This window comes from Trematomus bernacchii, unplaced genomic scaffold (genome assembly GCF_902827165.1).
Source record: "Trematomus bernacchii unplaced genomic scaffold, fTreBer1.1, whole genome shotgun sequence".
Lineage (NCBI taxonomy): Eukaryota > Metazoa > Chordata > Actinopteri > Perciformes > Nototheniidae > Trematomus > Trematomus bernacchii.
Window position 1 is genome coordinate 3513868 of NW_022988082.1, and position 22800 is coordinate 3536667.

At 44.7% G+C, this 22800-nt stretch overlaps 1 protein-coding gene across 1 annotated transcript in view; it reads right to left on the reverse strand.

Annotated features, from left to right (window-relative positions):
- Positions 1-12405: 12405 nt before the first annotated feature.
- Positions 12406-22800, reverse strand: part of LOC117474903 (vascular endothelial growth factor C-like) — a gene marked incomplete at its 5' end in the record, with an annotated part of 44785 nt that continues 34390 nt past the window's right edge. Inside the window, 1 exon segment of the mRNA XM_034120928.1 lies at positions 12406-13283. Within this exon segment, the coding sequence (XP_033976819.1) occupies positions 13175-13283 (109 nt within the window).

Sequence of the window (22800 nt, forward strand, 5' to 3'; positions counted from 1 at the left end):
AGATGAGTGTTGTAAAACTGTGAAGTGTCAGTGGTTCAACCGATCTGAAGCTCTATCTAAAGCAGTCACATGGTATCGACGGGCAGCGAGGCTTCGTTTGTCATCGATGACGTCACTGGCCTAAAATGATACAAGCCTCGATACACGCTTCACCAAAAACTCGAACCACGCTCCGAAGCCTCGGCGCAGTACGTAACATCACTACCTGTAGCAACACCAGTGCTATATTTTGCTTCCCCTGCCTCCCTTTTCAAACGTCAGGATCAGACCAGTCTATGGACCAGACCCAGCATGGATCCAGACAGATGTGAGTGACTTAGAGCACATATCAGAAAAAACTAAAAGGCATGAACAAACTAGAGTCCACATGGATGATGCTATGCGACTAGCCTTGTTTAGTAAAGTAAACACAGCTGTCCAATGAGGGCTACAGGATAGAGAGCCGAAGTCCCTCCCTTTCTGGTGGAACTCCATGGGACCTTATTTCGGAAAAATTATGTATTGAAGTCAATGGCGAGAGAAAAGTTATCTTTCGATCTCGTTTGAATTGTGCCATGTACACATAATGATGTTTGTCAATTTAAAAGATAATTTTGCAAGTCAAGAAAAACGAAGTTTGTCGTAAAACACTTATTTTTGTGTGAAACCGCTCCATGAACTTCTGGTCTCGCACAATACACGTCACCAACACCAGAATGAGGAGAAAAGTATTAAACCAGGTGAAAATCATTACACGTCTGGGCATGTTGAGAGCTGCAAATACACAAAAGGGGAGTTAGTCGGTTCCGTAAGAGCCAGCATGCGGGACCGGCTGTACAATGTTTCGGTGAGTGTTAAACGAGTGTAATGTGTAACGTTAATGTCAGCTAGCTAACATTAGCTAACAAGGTACACTCCCATGTTTTGTTTTAGCAACTAGTTTTCTCGTTAAGGACTGCGTGATCGCTGTGTATGCTGTGGATAACATTAGTGTTGGCAAGGACAAGGTACACTAGTTGCTAAAACAAAACACGGGACCAGAGATGTAGGCTAGTTCATTGAGCGGTTTCACACACAAATAAGTGTAAGTATAAGAATGAGTGTAAAATAAGTTTGACGACAAACTGTGACTTTTTTGACGTGGAAAGGATTTTTTAAAATTGACAAACATTATGTGTAATTCATGGCACAATTCAAACGGGATCGAAAGATAACTTTTCTCTCGCCATTGACTTCAATACATAATTTTCCGTAATAAGGTCCCATGGAGTTCCACCGGAAAGGGAGGGACTTCGGCTCTCTATAGCAGGGGTGGGCAAACTTTTTGGCTCGGGGGCCACTATGAGTTTTAAATTTGACAGACGGGCCGGGCCAGTAGCAGATCGGTAAAAAAATATTTAGCTGTCCACACCTCATTATACACTCGGCACTCAATGTTGACTTTTCTTTTCTTTGGTCCACTCATTGTTACAGATGCAGGATCAAAGGTGAATTAGGTTCAAAGGTGAATTATTGCGTCATGACGTAACCGGCCCATACAGCCATGGTTCCAGCCCCAGTTCTGGCCCCAGCAGCCATGGTTCCGGCCTCGGTTCCGGTCCAGCACGCCATTTCTCTTCAGGGAAATCTTCTGGGCCAACATGAGCAGATGATGCGAGCTTTAGCTGAAAGCAATCAGTCCTTGGCTCTACACATGTCAAACCTTGCTGCTCAGGTCTCAACTTGGACGTCTTCTGCTGCATTTCCTGCCTCCTCCAATCCACCTGTGGATTCCACTTCAGCCCCTCGTGTCCTGTCGGTGGTCCGGCCGACTCCAGCATCTCGTCACCTGTTGGCTCTCCGGCCGACGCCAGCCCCCCGTATCCTGTTGGCTCTACGACCGACGCCTACCCCATGTCCTGTCCCGTTGGAGGTCCCGCCGACTACTCTTCTGCCGGGGGTCTTGCCAATCCTATGTCCTGTTCCGTTGGGGGTCCCGCCGACTACTCTCCTGCCGGGGGTCTTGCCAACTCCATGTCCCATTGGGGGTCCCGCCGACTACTCTTCTGCCGGGGGTCCTGCCAACCCTATGTCCTGTGCCGTTGGAGGTCCCGCCGACTACTCTTCTGCCGGGGGTCTTGCCAACTCCATGTCCTGTCCCATTGGGGGTTCCGCCGACTACTCTTCTGCCGGGGGTCTTGCCAATCCTATGTCCTGTTCCGTTGGGGGTCCCGCCGACTACTCTCCTGCCGGGGGTCTTGCCAACCCCATGTCCTGTCCCGTTGGAGGTCCCGCCGACTACTCTTCTGCCGGGGGTCCTGCCAACCCTATGTACTGTCCCATTGGAGGTCCCGCCGACTACTCTTCTGCCGGGGGTCCTGCCAACCCTATGTCCTGTGCCGTTGGAGGTCCCGCCGACTACTCTCCTGCCGGGGGTCTTGCCAACTCCATGTCCTGTCCCATTGGGGGTCCCGCCGACTACTCTTCTGCCAGGGGTCCTGCCAACCCTATGTCCTGTGCCGTTGGGGGTTCCGCTGAGGGTCCTGCCAACTCCACGTCCAGTATCGTTGGAGATCCTGCCAACACCTGTTCCGCTGTGGGCCCTGCCAACCCCAGATTCTGTCCTGTTGGGGGTTCCGCCGACACCTGCTCCGCCGGATTTCCTGCCAACATCAGATCCTGTCCTGTTGGGGGTTCCGCCGACACCTGCTCCGCCGGGTTTCCTGCCTACACCATATCCTGTCCTGTTGGGGGTCCCGCCGACTGCTGCTCCGCCGGGTTTCCTGCCAACACCTGTTCCGCTGTGGGTCCTGCCAGCCCCATGTCCTGTCCTGTTGGGGGTCCCGCCGACACCTGTCCCGCCGGGGGTCCTGCCGACTCTGTGTCCTGTTCTGTTGGGGGTCCCGCCGACACCTGTCCCGCCGGGGGTCCTGCCAGCTCTGTGTCCTGTTCCGTTGGGGGTCCAGTCAACACCAGCCCTTGCTACATCCGGGGTCCCATTGACACCAGCCCATGCCATGTTCGGGGTCCCGTCTGCGCCTGTCCGGTCGGCTCCGGTTCTTGTCCGGCCGATACTGGGTCCTGCTCGTCCTCCGGTGTTGTCCCGTCAGCACCTTCCTGCCCGGTCTCCAGAGCTGTCCCGTCAGCGCCTTCCTGCCCGTCCTCCGGAGCTGTCCCGTCAGCGCCTTCCTGCCCGGCCTCCGGAGCTGTCCCGTCAGCGCCTTCCTGCCCGGCCTCCGGAGCTGTCCCGTCAGCGCCTTCCTGCCCGTCCTCCGGGGCTGTCCCGTCGCCGCCTTCTTGTTCGCCCTCGAGCCCGGCCCCCTGATTTCCCCAGCCGTGGCCTTCGCCCTCGAGCCCGGCCTCCTGACTTTTTCAGCCGCTGCCTTTGCTCTCATGCCCGGCCCCCTGAGTTCGCCCGCTGTGGTCTTCGCCCTTTTTTTAACTCTGCCTTGCCCCCGGGCCGTCCGCCCGAGACCCCTTCCGGGTCCTCCGCTGTGCCCCTGGGCTGTCAGCCCAAACCCGTCCTCCAGACCCCCTCCACCCACCCTGCTGGAATTTTTTGGACTTTTGGGGACGTCTGGGATCCGTCCCTTGAGGGGGGGTACTGTCACGATCTGTCTGTGTTGTGTTTTGTCTTGTCTTTTTCTGTCTTTGGTTTCCTGTTTTGTTTTGAAAAGTGTTCACCCCCGTCTTGCCTGTTGCTTCCTGTCTCTGTGTTCCCTCCTGCCTGATTGCCCGATTGTGTTCACCTGGTGCCCCTGTGTTTTCTCCTCCCTCCTCACCTGTGTCTTGTTTGTGTGATTGGTCTTGTGTGTATTTTAGTTCTGGTTTTTCTGTCTGTCATTGTTGGTTCCTTGTTTGTATTTGACTGTGTGTCACAGGGTAGTGTTCTATTGTCTACTTGGTACCTTGGATTAAAGGAATATTCTTGGAAATCTGCATTTGGGTCCTGCCTGCTACACTCAACCCTGACAATATGCATTAATGGATACATAGACGGATATTCCCGTAGGATTATCTAGCTAAAAGCAGCTTTCACCAACATCGACCCAAAGGTAATTGGAAGCTACTTTGTCGAAGCAATAGAGAATGTCGGAGGTTACCCAAGGCTTTTACGCAGTATGCACTGACATGGGCACAGAGAATGTTCTGCTACGAGACATCCAACAGTTTTTACGGCGAAACGATGAAGATGACACAGCAGGAGAAAGGAGTTATATAACAGGAGTTAGCACAGCAAAACAGAGAATAGAGAGCTGGTGGGGAGTGATGAGAAAGGAAGGGGTTCAATACTGGATCCAGCAACTGGGAGAACTCAAGGATGAAGGGCTCTTCACCGGTGATTTTCTGGACAAAGCACTTGTCCAGTTGTGCTTCATGGCAATCATTCAGGTAAAACAATATGACATTGATCTGACAATTGTTAGCTGCAGTTAAACTTATACAAATATCGGGAAATAGTCAAATTAGGGCACAGACTTAACCACAGGATTTATTATGAGAGTCAATCATGTTGTATGCATCCATCCACATACTTTTACGCACTGATAGGCAGCAATGATCTACCAAATACACCCACTGTAGAACAACCTTTAAAATCAACCTGACATAAATTCATCAAGATGAACCAACGTTGAACACACAGGCTATAAACAGTCTGCCCAACATTCGTAACGAGTCACACAACAGTTTTACGAAAAACCGCAGTACGTTTTCTGACAACTTGCCAGACAATCATAACCTACCAATGTTAATGCATAGACATGATTAACTTATATATAAATATATAGACATTGGCAAACATTTTTGATAACATATATTTACAGCTGGCATATAGGCCTTTTTTATTTAGGGGATAGCTAACGGTGTTGTTGAATGAGTTGTCTTTACGCACTTTGGGTATACTTTAATTAAAGGTAGGGTAGGTAAGTTTGAGAAACCGGCTCGAGATACACTTTTTGTTATATTCCATGGAATGCTCTTAACATCCCGATAGCAATGTGTGGTGGCTCTACTCTTCAGCCACCTCCCTTGTGAGTGTGTGTGTTCCCTTTCCCTGTCTGTGTGGGCGTGGTGGCTGTCACTCCTGGCTCCCGGCTCAATCTCCACCTGCTGCAAATCTCCACCTGCTGCAATCAGCTTTACACACCTGATTCCCATCAGCCATTTACTAATGGTATATCAGCGGAGGCTCCACAACATGTCAGCGCCAGATCGTTGTTTAAACCCCAGTGGTAACTCTCAGCCTTCTTAGCCGATTTAAGCTATTTCTCTGTACACGGAATACTTTTCTCACCTGTTTCTCTTATGCTCCAGGATCACTCTCCAGCCGCCTTGTTACCATCACCTGCCGCCACCAGTCATCATTCCAACCGGATTACTCTCCACGCTCACCAGTCTTCATTCCTACAGGATTACTCTCCACGCTCCTCCACCTCACAATAAACCTTTTTCCAACACTCTGCCGTGTCCTGCATTTGGGTCCTATCGGATATCATAACACAATGAATATCTTAAGTGCTTTGACAAAAAAAATCCATAAAAAAATGTCATCTGTGGAAGCCGTAGTACTGTAAAAAGTACGACCTATCATTTTATCATTTTAGCCGGCCCGGCTAAACTAACTGGATGGCCTACCTGCCTGTCAGCCTTCCATCTGTGCACAAACTTATCTCGTGCCCTCATTGGTCATGTGCGCGTTCGTGTGTGTTGGAGGAGGGGCTCTGTAAGGAAGTGGCAGATTTTCTCCGGTTGTGGATTTTCAAATTCTAGCGATCTCGAGCCGGTTTCTTAAACTTACCTACCCCACCTTTAAGACGTAGGCCTACTATAGTTGCATGCATGTGTACCTTTTCATTTAACGTAGGATTTATTATGATGAAGGAATTGACTCAAAGTTATGTTATGTATAGTTTAGTTGTGTTTAATTGTCAGTGTATAGTACACTTGATAGCTGCATGCATAATGAATACGTAAGAATATGTGTCTGCGCTAAAGATGCCTCACACAATTAGACCTGTGATTTTGAAGAATGTACCGTGATGTAACCCATAACGCCAATTATCTGTTAATACGGCTCTATTCTAGCGATCACTTTGTGTTTGATATCTACATCTTTTATTTATCAGTTCGCGTACAGCATGCCGTGAGGTTCAAATCTAATAATCTCTTGCCAACGCGCAACAAAAAGCCCTGTCCATTGTTCTGAAATAACAGCGCTATGTCGGAGCTATGCTTGAATGATGTGTGTGCAGTGGGCAACGAGAGTAGATCAGATAACTTTGTTTTTTGCTATTATTCCATATGGTACATACAATGTATCCCCCTATCCATTTCTTTTTGCAGGAGGACTTGAATGAGATAAGACACGTTTGGAACGCACATCGCATCAGGCCCTCTACAAACGCCAATGTCCCCGCAGGAATACCTAATATCATGTATACATGCAGATGACCTTTTCATGTTTTTATTGTAAAGTGTTTTTATTTTATAGCACTTTGGCTCGACCAAAAATCGTTTTAAAAATGTGCTATATAAATAAAACTTGAATGTCACCAATATCAGATGCAGGCACTGACATGAGAACTTGAGTAAACGTTGAGGTTTTAAACTTTCCCCCATAAACTCTTATTAAATGTTTACCCTGGTCAAAATACATTCATGCTAAACAGAAAGACCAGAGGCCTGTACTACGAAGCCGGTTCAACCTAACCTGGATATGTTTGAGTTACCCGGTTTACCTTTGTACAACAGGAACAGGAACAACAATTAACACATTGGAGTAAAATATTCTATAAAAATAAAACACCCTTCAATAGTTATTCTGCCCTTTGGAATCACTCTATTCCAAATCAACATGTTGATAGTATAGATTTGATTTAAATTGAGGTCACGAATTACATCTCGTGCGCACGAGTTGATAAAGCGTGGCCTCGTTTTATTTATTTTTCTCTCTATGAACCCTCCAGGGCTCCGTAGTGCTCTGCATGCGTAACCATTAAAGAGGGTTTCGTCCCTCCGATTCTATCTTCTATACATTTTTTCTTATTTCTTAACATGACTGAGACTTATAGAATGTACATCCCTCAAGATTAAAATAGTTCTACATCATTGATTGATGTTTAGATGAGATACATGAATAAATTGTGTCTCATATATTAACTGCATATTTGTAAATTGAACAACCCCACTTTTCCCTATTTTTCAGTGTGCTTTCTGTCCCCAGAGTCAGAACTAAACATGGAGAAGTTCACTTATTATGCTCCAAATATCTGGAACAAACTCCCAGAAACCTGCAGGTCCGCTGCAACTCTGACTACTTTTAAATCCAGGCTGAAGACTTTTCTGTTTCCGCTGCTTTTAATTGAACTATTCACATCTTAAACTGCACTGTAACTTGTATTCATGTATTTGATGCCTGTGTTATTCTATATTAGCTTGTTTGATGTTTATTTTACTCTTTGCTTTTTAATGACTGTTTTTAAATGCCATTTTCTAATGTGTTTCCACTGCACTATTTCTTGCTCTTAATGTTTCTCATTTTTGTAAAGCACTTTGAATGCCTGTGCAATATAAATAAACTTGCCTTGCCTAAAGTAGCTTCTGCCAGCAGTATGGTAAATATGGTAAAAATGACATGATGCATTTAATGGCAAATATAGCGCTTTATCCACTATTTACGAGTCATCATTCACCCATTCACACCTCATCCATACAGAGCGATGTGCCATTTGTTAAAGTAAGCTAACACTCACACACACTCACACATGCCGGCAGGGAATGCCAAGTGTCTCGCCCCAGGATACATCGACATCGACTGCAAGGACTGGGATCGAACCCGCAACCTTCTGATCAAAAGACAACTGCACGACCTCGCAGCCACGGTTTCCAACGTGTGTTTGAAACACAAATGCTGGTTTGTGTTCTAAAGACTAGAATAAAGCTTCATACTGTACGTACATGCAGTCCATCTAATTTGCACTGCAGTAATAAATCACTGCTCATATGTTTTAAATCTTCAAAATGTTGACAAGAAGTGGACACTTTACTCAGACACTACAGATACTTGGCTATTTCTTGATGAATGTATGATCGATAACGTCCTTCAGGGACCAGAGGAACGTTGGACAACATTTGTTTCCTCACAGCAGAAGATCCTGATATGAAACACCAGTTGTGTAAAACGTAAAAGGTTGTCCTATTTGAACATTGTTCATGTTAATGATTGATCACCTTATCACTTTTTAAATTAAAAAAACATTGAGCAGGCTGTGTAAACTCCAACAGAGAGTCTCTGTCAGAGTGGGTTTCCCTTTTGGATCGGATTAAAGGCCGCAGTGTGTTTTTTATTTCTCACAAGGCGCTCCTGACCTTGCAACATCAGATTCCAGCCAGCCGTCTGTAGCGTGTAGCTTTACAGACGGCTGTTAACTGTTTATGAGCATATTAAACTCTGCTTTACTAAAGACTGAATTCTATTTGTCTAAATCTCTGTCTATAGTTAAGATTGACCATCTCAAATGAGACAGGGTTCTTTCAAAACACAATGGTTCTGTCTGTATCCCTCTCTTTTGTAGCTGGGGCTCTGGAGGTTGACGGACTTCCTCCAAATGGACGGTCCAGGGTTCCATCCCCAGGCCCTGCAGCCAAAACGTTATGTGTCCTTGGGCGAGATACTTAAACTTGATTGGTCCTGATCGTCAATGTGAATGTTAGTTTCCTTTAGCAACTCCACCTTGTATGGCAGCCTCTGAAGGAATGTGTGTGAATGGGTGAAGCTAAACATTCTTTTGAGTTTGAGTTCAATATGATGGGAATGGAATTGAATTTGTTGCTCTTGTGGCTCAAAGATTGCAACATTATTAATGCTCTAAGGAGCATAAACAACAATGAATTAATCTCCATTGTATTTGAATGGCAGAATAAATCATCTGGGCAAAAAAGTAATTGTGAATCTCAACATGGGGATGGGACACAGACTTTGATTACGTTTCTGACCTTCATCTTTACATTTGTATTGCCCATTTGGAGGCTGAGCATTTGAAGTACAATGCAGTATATTGAATTACACTTGGATCTAATAATCCTATATGCAAACTTGATATTAAACTTTATAATGAATGGGAATAATAACAAACAGATGTTGTAACTGCTTTCTGCTGAAATGATAATGTTAAAAGGTAATGCTTGCTACCTGTTTTTAGATCAGCACTGCAGTTACAACTATACTGTTATATCAAGTATGTATTCAAGTTTAACGTGCCTCAAAGGAACGTGGACACTTGTTCACAATTTGTTCGTTTTGATCCACTGACCTTCCAGTTTAAGGTTACATTTTCTCGCCTCGGGCCACATGCTACAGCAGGATGCTGGGTAACATGTAGCAGAGTCTGTGTGTATTCGTGTGGATCCCTCTATGGACCCCTTACTTTATATAACAGTGCACTCTGACATGCCTGATGGAGAACAGTTTTGTTCTACTCTGACATTTGAAGCTCACCCGTAATCTAATTTATATCCAATTTATATTTCCTTTACCAAAAATAACTTGTAGTCACTTGGAAATGTTATTATAATTCTTATATTAAAAACGATTTTTCAATTTGAAACTTATGCAAGATAATACAAGTGTGTGTGTGTGTCTGTCTGTGTCTGTGAGAAACTTGAAACTTAGTTTATTTTGATGTCTGACTGCTGGTGAGACATTAACATTAAGCGCAAAGACACACACATTCAAATACACACACACACACACACACACACACACACACACACACACACACACACACACACGCGCGCACACACACACACACACACACACACACACCACACCCACACACACACCACCACACACCACCACACACACACACACACACACACACATTATCGACCAGAGAAGTGATGTTGGTTCAGCGGCTAACATTCTACATCTGGAGTGAATTATAAAGTATATCAACCTCTGGAGCAGCATGTCCTGTGTATACACACACACACACACACACACACCACACACACACACACACACACACACACACCACACACACACACACCACACACACCCACACACACACACACACAACCTCCCCTCTGCTGCACTCAGGGCAAGAATACTTTCACACAGACACACAAAAACCTGAAGCTGAATGATTGACACACTGGACTGAGAGAAGTCCATCGCTGTGTGTGTGTGCGGGAGAGAGAGACAGAAATAGAGTGCAGTGTGTTGGGTATATTATTAAAAATGATCCCTTCTTGAAAATGTACTGAAACAGCATATTTGGTTTAACCCAGACACATATGGTTTAATATTTAAAGAAAAACATTGCCATGTGATCACCTCATAACGTTTGAGAGCAGGTTGGTAAACAGTTGCTTATTTTCATATCCAGCCACGAAGCAGAATTAGAGTTCAGTTGGAGTCTTGTTGCTAACATGTACATATTACAAAGCAGAGGAGGAACAGTATCTCTGTTGTTACCAAGAGCACTCCCTTTTACATTACACATAGTCATTCTACTCACCCACCCACCCACCCGTCATCCATCCATCCATGCTCAATGTCACCAACAGAACCAAATCCTAAAAAGAACACACAACGCTGCTAAAACCATTACTATCTACTGCCACTCTGCACATCTTCCCTGATACTGCCATCACACGCAGAGCACTAACTGTAGCACATGACCCCAGGCCACCCCTGAACTTCATTCTCTTCCAATCCCGGTGCAGACACAGATCTTTGATGGAAAAAGCAAGCTACAGTAAAGGCTTTGTGCCCTCCATCATTATACTGGCTTCAACAAACTGCAGCAATAACAGTCCACAGACACGTTACATCCATCCATCAATCCAGCCATCCATCTCTCCATCACATCCCAGAGCGGGTCATGAGAGCAGCAGTCTGAGCAGAGTATTCCAGATGTCCGTATCCCTGGCAAAGGTTTCCAGGTCTATCTGGGGAACCTGAGGTGTTCCAGGCCAGACCAGATAATTTCTCCAGTGTGTTCTTTGTGTTCCCCCGGGGAATTGACCAGTTGGGCGTATCAGGAAGAAACTCTAATGGGAGGGCCCAGGAGGTAACCTGACCCTCTCAGCGGGCCAATTCACAAGAGAAGGGGCAGCAGCTCTACTCCGAGCTGCCTGAGCTCCTCACCCTGTCTCTAAGGCTGATCCCAGACACCCTACATAAGAAACTGAGTGCGGCTGCTTGTGTGATCTCATTCTCCCAAATGGAAATGGGCTGTTGAAAAAAGAAAATGTCCATCCGACCCAGTATCCTCTTTAACACAACATTATAGTAGCTGCTGTCCATCTCACACTTCATCTAATCATGAACACAATATTGAACCCTCTTGTTGGGGCAGTAAATTACTCCCAAGCAACTCAATTATCCACTATTTCCTCCAGTAGAGAACTATGGCTTCAGACTTGGAGATGCTCTCATCCCTACTGCGAGAGACTCAAATCTGAGGCCGGTCACTATTCTCCCCCCCTGGCTGCAGATCCAGTTAATGACATCACTATCGGACAAGAGACAATGCTCACAGAGTCTAAATCAACCTAAAACATGTTTGACATGAACACGTGCCAACTAAATGGACCAAGCTTTCCTCTTGGTTATACAAAGACTGGATGGCTTGTAGAAATGACTCCGGTACCCGATATTATTGCACTCCCCCCGACAGGACTCCACAGAGGACACGGCCCTAAACCTTTATCAAGTCAACAAGACATATGGATGGGCAAAATCCTATGAACCCAAACAGCTTTGCAAGTGTAGAAAACTGCTGAACTGTTTCATGGTGTAAAATATTGATAACTGCTGCTTTAACATATGTCTTCATTATGCTGCTGTAGTTGTGCAATAGCGCAGCCTCGGTCTGTTTTTTGGGGGTTATGGTTCAGAACAGATCTTTCTGATCCAATAATATATATATTATATATGAACAGGTAACGTATCCCATCCCAATAACCCCCAGAAACACAAAATGATCAGTGTGGTTAACAAATCTGAAGATGAAGAACATCTTAGTTTAATTTATAAGCTGATGGATGTTTTCATATTTGCATGACGTTAATCTTCATCTGTCCTCAGCCGCTGTGCAGCCGCAGGGAGGACACCTCATTCCTGGAGAATGTCCAGGAAGGAAATGAGGAGGAAACAATAACATAACATGTCTTTGAGGCCTACAAGTTTGAACTCGAGCATCCTCTGAATGTGGGAATGCTGCAGTGATGTTTAAAAATAAACTGTCAAGTATTATTTATATTAAATCTTTGAGAAATACTTGTTCCATTCAAAGAACAGCCCTTTTATATATTTTACATTTATAAACCACAGCATATTTAACATATTAAATGCATTCTGTATGTGAGATTATGAATTGAATTAAACCCTTATATATCAAACAGACACATAAACAGCAAGCTTCTCTCAATTGAGTGCTCTTTAATATTTTCCTCTTTTATCTCTTAGGTATAAAACTCTTCCGATGTCAGTTTAAATATATGAGTACGTTGTATCAATAGAAGGAGAACCTGGGTGTTTCTAAAAGTCCAACATGTCTTTACTATATAAGTAAGGCACACTTTACATTTGACCGTAGTATTTCTTCCTTACAAAACTTTACAATTCATCGATTTACAGTTTTACATTTTTTTCTGAGACCAAGGTGGATTTATAACAGAACAACCACATTTTAATATGCACCAGAACAAACTTGGTTTACAGTATGTAACAGTACTTTATTTTACACATTTATATATATTTACTGTACATGATACAAAAATATGGATCACAGTGTATTTTCATGGAAAAAGATTGAAATTGCAATAAACAAAGGCTGAAAAATAACATTAATAAATTATATAATCAATATTTGACGCAAAAATATTGAGACATCATTAATAGAAAACCTCCAAATATATATAAAAATATTTAAACAGTATTTTAAGTGTCGAGTGTTTCAGTCCTTCCTTCTCTGGCCCGCTCAGCCGCTCTTCCTTTAAAACGTCCTCATAAGTTTAGGCAGTGCATCAAATCCCTAGAGCCCCCCAGATCTGCTCTCTGACGTTTCCCACCTTCATCAGGGTCCACACACTTAGCTGCCATCACAGCTGGTGGGGATACTCATGACCAGCAGCAGGATTGGTGATTCATTCTATTTGTTGAGTCTGTGATATGCTCATTAGCATCTGGTTAGCATGTTAGCAGCCGTCAGTCCAGTCGCCTCCAGTGGGACGGTACGCAGCGACAGACTTCCTCGCGGAAGGAGAAGCCGGGTTCACACCGCCGCCTCCTCACCTCGCAGGGAGGCCTGAGACAACTGCAAGGAAAAATAATAAACAGGATTTAGCTTCAAAACTAAGACCATAACAGCAAAGTCTGGAGCAGGTCAGTTATACAAAATGTAAAAAAAACGGATTGGACCCTTTCCACGAACATGAAATGGTCTAACTTGGTTCTATTGACTTCACAACTTCAGTATCAACCAGTTTTGATTTGATTAAGAGATTTCTCAGTTTGGCTTGACAATGTCACTGGAAAGGCCATTGGTTTATAATCTAAAACCTGTAAAACAAAAGTATTTGAGAAGTTCAAATTTGACCAAATGACTCCTAGATGATAACTCAAAGTCAAGAGTCAAAGTCAACTTTATTGTCAATCTTCCAGTTTGTGTGTACAGACAGAGAGATCGAAATACTGTTTCCCACAATCCCGAATATAAAACAAATGTATATAAAAATATGTGTGCAAATATGTATATATATATATATACACAGAATCAAAGACATATTTGTACATGTGCACACATTAAGACCTAAATAAAAACACAACAATCAATATATACAAAATAACAGTCACTTCAATATTTGAGAATGTACATTAGTGCAAAATTGTACATAGAATGTGCAGATTTTCCATAGAATGTGCATTATTGCCAGATTGTCCATCGCAGCATAAAAAGTGTCTGGTGCTGGATTTTAGTGTCTGAATGTGTGGGGGTGTTAAAGTCCAGTGGGGGCAGGGGGGAGAGGGGGGAGGGAGGGGAGGGAGTTCAGCCCCCTGACAGCCTGGTGGAAAAAACTGTTCTTTAGTCGGGTGGTGCTCGACTTCAGGCTGCGGAACCTCCTCCCTGAAGGCAGGAGGGTGAAGAGGCAGGTGGAGGGATGGGTGGGGTCACCAGCAATGCTGAGTGCTCTGCGGGTGAGGCGGGTGTTGTAAATGTCCAGGAGTGATGGGAGTGAGGCACCGATGATCTTCTCAGCAGTGTTCACAATGCGCTGCAGGGTCTTGCCGTTCGATGCTGTGCAGCTTCCGAACCACACCGTGATGCAGCTGCTGAGGATGCTCTCGATGGCGCCTCGGTAGAAGGAGAGCATGACGGGGGGGGGGGGGCTCCTGCTCTCTTCAGTTTGCGGACGAAGTAGAGGCGCTGCTGGGCTTTCTTGGTCATTGTCGTGGTGTTGTTACTCCAGGAGAGGTCCTCGGTGATGTGCCCCCCCAGGAATTTGGTGCAGCTCACCTGCTCCACAGCAGTACCACCGATTGTCAGTGGGTGAGGGTGCTGGGTGTCGTTTCTCCTGAAGTCGACAACAATCTCCTTTGTTTTCTTGTTATCTATAGGCGCATTTCCACTACAGGGAAGTACCGGCTCACAGGTACATTTTTAGAACCACTTCAATCGAGGTTCCAAGCGAGCTGAAAATATGCTTAGCTAGTGACGTAAAACACTGCAGACCGCTGATTGGTCAGAGAGAATCGTCACAATTATTTCGCGAGACAGTCTCCAAGCGTCGCATAAACAACATTTTTCAACAAGGTACGAGGTACAGACGTTCCTCCATCTCGTTGCGGATGAAAAAACACAGCGGGAGCTCGACGGCGCAACGCAAAACGAGAAAGTGTACCAGTAGGTCTGGAAGTTTTGGAGTGACGTCAACAAACAGCAGTTCCCTAACGTTCAGAAAGTAGCGATCTGTGTGCTCAGTATGTTTGGATCAACATACACATGTGAATCAAGCTTTTCACACATGAATAGGGCTGAACGATTAATCGATTTTAAATCGAAATCGCGATTTTAAATGATGCGATTATCAAATCTATTTTTTTTTTTTTTTCTTCTTGTGTGTCAGTCATCCACACCAATCAGAAGTGCTGTGCTCCACATGTACCAGCCATTGTTAACCAATCAGAAGTGGCCCATGATAGAAGGTGATAGACAGATTGATCCAATCACCTGCCAAGTATTTTTGAAATACTTTTCCAAATGGCTTCCAATGGAGCTTTCCTAGATGGTTTGGTGAAACAAAGCATCTGAGTCAGGTTAGTAATGCTCCATCACATGTTTCTATTACAGGGTGAATCTTAAACTGAAGCTTGACTTTAAAGCAACCCAACGGAAGTTTCATGTAAGTTTAGTTCTTTCACTCGTAGCTCGAGCTGCGGGGGTGCTAGAGACGGGAGCACGTTGATGCGACCTTGCTAGCCGGAGATATGGCCGCATTTTACAATAAACTTCCGTTGGGTCGCTTAAAAACAAATATCGCAAATAAAATCGCAATATCTGTCAGAAAAATCGCAATTAGATTATTTCCCCAAATCGTGCAGCCCTACACATGAACTCAATAAAAAGTAGCACTCACTGCTCCCTGACTGACAGCACTCTTTACCAATGTCTTAGGATTGCATTGACATCCTATGAGCCAAAAATCACTGCTCTTGTTCAAAACAAAAAATGTCACTTCTCCCATTGAGAAAGTCAGCGATGACAAATCCCAAATGAGGTGATAGTAAGCACCTAGTTTACTATAGTAGACGTGTAGTGTAGTATTCATTCATATGTTAGTTACCCTTATCCCTTGTTATGGGTTTGTGCACTGAAGGGTTTGACAGTTCTTTTCGTATTCACTGAATTTGTAATTGAATAGCCCTGCTCTACACTGTTGGCAGCACACGGCTTCACGAGGACTTTCCAGCAGTTTAGAGATAAACAAAAAAAACGTGAGAGTGATTATAGAGCCGTCAAGGACCACAATGGCCGGAGTGGTTCCAGTAGGAAAACATGCCTACACTGCGTGGTTACTATAGTTATTTTATTTGCTTCATGACTAGCCGCTCAAAGCACTTCTTGATGGTGGAAGTCAGCGCTACGGGGCGGTAGTCATTGAAGCAGGAAGGTGATGTCTTCTTCGATACAGGTATGATGGTGGTTACATTGAAGCACGAGGGAACATCAGCCTGGCTCAGGGAGATGTTGAAGATGTCTGTGAGGACATCTGTGAGCTCAGTCCTTTAGCACATGACCAGGAATGTTGTCAGGCCCAGAAGCTTTCCGGGTGTTAATCCTTAACAGTGTGCTCCTCACACTGCCTGGGGACAGACAGATAGCCTGGTCGTTGGGTGGAGGCGTTGTTTTCTGCGCAGGTGTGCTGTTCTGTGTTTCGAAGCGTACGAAGAAGCCGTTGAGGTTGTTCAGCAAAGAGGTGTCACTGTCACAGGTCTGTGGTGGTGGTTCGTGGTCCGTGATGGTTCTAATACCCTGCCACAGGCTCCGTGTGTCTCTGCTGTCACTGAAGTGAGCTGTAATCTTCCGGGTGTACTGTTGTTTCACTTTCCGGATGCCACGGGATAGGTCGGCCCAGGCTGCTCTGAGACCAGCTGGATTGTCCCCTCTGAAGGCAGCAGGCCCTCAGCAGCCCGTGGACCTCTCTCCAGTATTGTTTTCTCTTGTTGGGAAATCAACATGTTGATATATGTTTGGAATGAAAGTTTTCAGGTTTGCATGGTTGAAGTCCCCAGCGACGATGAGAAGGCTGTCTGGCTGTGTTGTCTGCTGGTTACAGATCACATGATACAGCTCACCGAGTGCCTCCTCTCTGTCCTTGTTGTTGGAGCTGGGGGGGATGTAAACAGCTGCTAGAAGGATGGCGCTTGGGAGATGGAAAGGCCTGCACTTCACGACCATAAACTCCAGCGGTGAACAGTGTTTGTAGACAACCACAGCGTCCCTACACCAAGCATCACTGATGTAAACAATAACCCCTCCACCGCGGGTCTTCCCCCCGCTAACCGTGGCTCTGTCTGAGCAGTAGCATGTTAGCCGAGCTGAATGGCAGAGTCTGGGATTTTGTCATTTAGCCATGTTTCCGTGAAAACGTACACACAGCACTCTCTCACCTCACTCTGGGTCGTTGTTATCCATTTTATTATCCAGTGAGCGTACATTAGCCATGAGAATGCTCCGAATAGCGGGCCTGTATGGGCTAGCTGCTAGCCTAGCCCGGATGCCTCCGCGCTTACCCCTCTTCTGCTTCCTCTCACACCGCCTGCGGCGTCTCCTGTCCAGCTTCGGGGTAGCACTCGAGGACGAGGGCGAGCGTATTCCAAGGCCGCTGAGTACCTCTGCCAGTGTAGCGTCTAGTGTGTGGTTTGTTGTTATGTCCTTGTCCAGCAGGAACTCACGACTGTACTGTATACTCCTGACTGTACTATCGGTCCAGGGTGGTTGAAGCGGACACACGGAGCAAGTTGTTTAAAAAGTTATTCAATATAAAGCAAGTCATTTGAAGCTAGTGAATTGTCAACGGGGGGGGGGGGGGGGGTTAGTGAATTGTCAACGGGGGGGGGTGCTAGCAAACTGTCAACTGGGAAACGGCGGACCTCTGTCGGTGCAACTTCAATGATGCCATTTAAAAAATGAAGGGCGGTGACGAATCAATCTCCAGATTCTACAGATGGCCAGTCCGCGGCGGGTGGAAAATACATACCGGAAGTAAACAAAGATGTGCAACGGGAAGGTGTTCCCATGTTTAAACAAAACTCTCATCTCTTAAAATTCACAACTTATTATTAATTAAACATTCACAAACTTATAATGATGTATTCACATGTTTAACTCTATTACATATGCACGCAACGAACAGAAGAGCGTAGGGCAGAATTAGGAGGGAATTCTGTCTCGTAGCGTGTGTGCACCGTTTTGAAATACCGCTCTAAATTACCCTTCTTCGATAAAGCCACGCTCGCATTGCAGATGAGACAGATGGACTTTGAATTGGAATAAACAAAAAAAGAATCATCCTCCCACTCGGAGTGAAAATGATATATTTTGGGCTTTTTTGCTTCTGCCATAATTGCGGTCTTGTGTGTGTGCGGACTGTCACTCCTGTTGACACGGACAACATCAGCTAACTAGTACCCACTGCCCACCAGCCACGGCCCGACACATGGGGTCACGCCAATCACAAAGCTTTGATGCGTTCAAGTGCATTATTCTGGCACAGGAAGATTATGTTATAGGACATTAACGATAAAACAGAATATTGTTGTTCTATTTTTAGACACATCTCGCGATCGACTGGGAATCTCTGGGAGATTTCTGGTTGGGCACCCCTGGCATACATTATTTGAGATATATTTCGTACTCAGACTTCATTTTAAGGACATTTCGGCCAGGGGTGTGTGGTCACTCCAGGAGACAGCGGGACGTGCAACTCAAAGAGCTTTTACGCACCACATACACTGTGTTTACCTTCATTCGAACAGCTAAAGAGTGACCGCAGGCTGTTTTAACCACAACCACACACACACACACACACACACACACACACACACACACACACACACACACACACACACACACACACACACACACACGCACATCGAACTGCCCGATTACTCCCCCTTTTATTAGTTTTATGAAGGAGATGTCCGGTCACCAAGGCGCATGATATTTGTGTGTGTGATCTGCTCAGCTCTGCTCTGTGCAGAGGCGGACTGGGACTAAAAATCAGCCCGGGAATCTCACCCAGCCCAGCCCACGTAAACTGTCAATGGGGGGGAGCCTCGCTGCGGGGAAACGGTAGACCTAGTGGCCCGATCGGAGTGGGCCGAGTGGCCCGACCAGCTCACTTCGGTACCGGCCCATCGGGATTCGTCCGGAACGTCCCGATGGCCAGTCCGCCACTGGCTCTGTGTGTGTGTGTTCTGAGTGTTTGTTTCCCTTTAAAACAGCTGCGGGCAGCAGGTAGCCTACTCTGAGAGTCACGGACATTAATTCATAGATCAAAGCAGACTACAGACTCTCCTGTTTTGCCAATCCGGTGCTTAAACAAATAGCTCTACACCCCTGGCCGAAATGTCCTTAAAATTAAGTCTGAGTTCGAAATATATCTCAAATAATGTATGCACTGTCATTTCCCCACATAAACATAACAGTCTGCAATGAAATGGTTGTCTCCTGTGTGCTCCACTTCCTACTTGGCGCAAAAAAAGTCGTGATAACGGGTTAGTTTCTCGTGCGCACGAGAAACGAACCCATTATTTCATTTGTGTTCATGTCCCCTAGGGGCTCCGTAGGGATACACTTTGGCCTAAACCGCATTTAACATGAAAGGATTTCAGAAAATGAAAAAAAAAAAAATCAGTCTTTAGCCTGAATTAATTAAAGACCTGTTGATCAATACTGTAGTTCGCTTTACTCTCTTTGATTAAAACATCTATCATATGATCCATCTAACAGATGGCCTTGGCCTGATTGCACAGTTATTGTAAAAAGATCTATTGCAACAGTTTGTTAATTGGAAAGTAGTCAAACTTGAACCTAAATCAAAAGTAATTCCTTCCCCCTGTGAATGAAAATCAAGATTGTTATCTTAATTCAGTCATTTTGTCAAGTATAGTCAGGGTTGGGAGGGTTACTTTGTAAATGTAATCAGTTACTGATTACTGAATACATGGCTCTGAAAGTAATCCGAATACAGTTACAGTTACGTGTCTTAAAAAAGTAACGTAATCAGATTACTTTTAGATTACTTTCTTTTTCCATCACAGATGGGTATGTTTTGGTGAACAGGAGACACAAAAAGCAAAAGGAAACTGAACGTGTTTTTACTGTTTTAATGGCTTATCAAGAGCACAACTGAAACATAACATCTGAAACGATGTAACAACATAATACACTTTTTGGGGATGCAGCTTGGGATGTGAGGAGTGAGGGACACGGCTTAGAACGGGCGGGACATGAATTAAAATGTCGAAAACGGACTTCATTTTAAGGACATTTCGGCCAGGGGTGTAGAGCTATATTTGTTTAAGCACCGGATTGGGAAAACAGGAGAGTGTGTGCACCAGTCTGCCTTGATCTATGAATTCATGTCCGTGACACTCACAGTATCTGCTGCCCACAGCTGGTTTATAGAAGGAAAACCTCCTTCACTTCATGAAATCTCTGCAGCACCAGGAGGCAGCGGGAGGGTTAACTCAGCCTCTGAGAAGAGGAGCGCGCAGTGCCTTTCACGCACCGCCTTTCACGCACCGCCTTTCACTGTGTTTACCTTCAGAATCATTAGAAAGGCTAAAGAGCGACCGCAGGCTGATGTGTTTTAACCACACACACACACACACCTACACACACACGATTTAAACGCAGACTTTTGTTCCTCCATGTTTCGTTGTTATTGTTTCACTGAGCTAACCCGCAACATTTTTTCAAACGCTCCCTTTTTTGGTCCATCTGCGGTGGTAATAGGTTTTGTGCGCTGTGATGATTCGGCTGTACCTTTAGTAATGAATATTAAATGTTGTGAGGAAATCTTTCCACCAATAATTCCTATAAGTAATCCAAAATGTATTCACTTCAGGTTTACGAAAGTAACTGTAATCAGATTACTCGTTTTTCAAATGTAACGCGAGCTGAATACAGTTACTTGATTTTTGTATTCTGATTACGTAACGCCGTTACATGTATTCCGTTACAACCCAATCCTGAGTATAGTCTACATCTATGATTCTCTGTTTCCCAGGAGCCTCCAGGATTTCAGTAGAGACAAACACGAAATGCTTTCCTGTGTGTTCTAAAGGTCAAAGGTTAAGACTAAGGTTTTAGATTTCATAGCAGCACAAACAAAGGCTTTCAGAACTACGTGATTTACAGCCCATGTCTGAAACACCCAAGCTTTCACCCAAACAGGATGTTGAACCTTTTTACACATTTACTTCTAATGCAGTTATTGTTCTTCGACATCATGAGGCAGTGCGTTAAACTCCTTTTTGAGAGAATTGTTAAGCGAACAGGGATAACATTGAGTAAGTGTGATTACTTGTATTTTAAGTTGTTCGGTACATGTCATGTGAATCAGAATTGGTAACATCAAGCGCCACAACATTAGTATTGGCCTTGAAAAGCTCTCATCTGGTCAATCAAGCCCAGAGTCAAGGCCTTCCATCAAATGATGAGGAGTGGATTTATGGTATTCCAGAGAACACATTAAGAACTGGAGGGAGGGAGTTCTTTCTAACAGAGCACTTACTCACTTCATCAACACCACAAGGATTCTAGGACTGGCGTGGAATTGCCACTGCTTTCTGGCTGCACGGGTGTCACGGAATATTTAGTCATGGTTAGTTAAAGAGATCTATGAGCCCATGATGAAATACACAGAGGAGTTTAAATAGACACACAAGTTCTCTTTCAAACACTCCCAGACACTAGATTCCTACGGCTGTGTTATACTCATAAATCACTCTCCAACAAGGTCAGAAAGGGGCAAGACTGGACGGGATGGATGTGTGTGTGTGTGTGTGTGTGTATGTGTGTGTGTGTGTGTGTGTGTGTGTGTGTGTGTGTGTGTGTGTGTGTGTGTGTGTGTGTGTGTGTGTGTGTGTGTTTCCTTCTGTGTGGGGAGAGGAAATGGTTAAGTGACAGCTAGGAGAAGTCATTAGCACACTGAGGTCTTGTATTACACACCCGGTTCACTGCAATACCTACCTACCAGTGTTTTCCTCTGGATAACACAGCTACTAGCATTGCCCGTGTGTGTGTGTGTGTGTGAGTGTGTGTGTGTGTGTGTGTGTGTGTGTGTGTGTGTGTGTGTGTGTGTGTGTGTGTGTGTGTGTGTGTGTGTGTGTGTGTGTGTGTGTGTGTGTGTGTGTGTGTGTGTGTGTGTGTGTGTGTGTGTTAAGAGTGGGGGGGGTTGACTACTCTAAGGATGATGCAACCAATGGACCACTGAAATATAACAAGGATGTTAGCTACAAAATGCCTCGCCATGTTCACAGTAATGTGCAATGCATTTTTACTAGCTAGACCATCATTGAACTGGTAACAACTTGAGCAAAGATTTATGTTCCAAAAATGTCACATAAGACATTTTAAGATAAGATATTACCAGTACATCAATGTAGACTAAAACCCTAAGAGAGCAGAACACATTTCCTAAAAAGTGGTCCTTATTATTTTTCAAACCACATGTTGCGTTATATTAATATATATTATATTACTTAAAATAACGGTGTGTCAGAGAAAGAGCAGGGGGTGTACCACAGAGCTAATTCACCCGAGCCAGGGTTTCTCTGACTCAGCTGGCTCGAGAACCTAACAAGAGATCAGGGTACCATAAATGTGGTTATCTTGTCTTTTTTCCTGTCTTTTTTCAGGCTCTGTTTGCGTTCTCATAAAGGGGGCGTGTGGTGAGTCATTTGATATTTCTATCGTACAAAATTAAATGTAAAATAGCTACATTATATCCAGAGGTATAAAGCCCACTTTGTCAAAACCAGACTCCGCATAAAAGGCATAATCCAAAGTGATGACGGTATGGTATGAGTATAGCCCTCAGGTAAAGACAGGGATAAGCTGCTTTGGCCGTCTACCCAGGATAAAGGGGTGGAACCTTCTTATCATACAGTTTTCAGTTGGACTCAAGATGCATGTGCTACGAAGCCAAGTCAACCTACCCTGAATCTCTCAGTGTTACCTAAACTAACCCTAACAAATGTGATCTCTCTAAATCAGTGGTTCTCAACTGGTGTGTCGCGGACCCGTTTCGAGTGGGATGAAG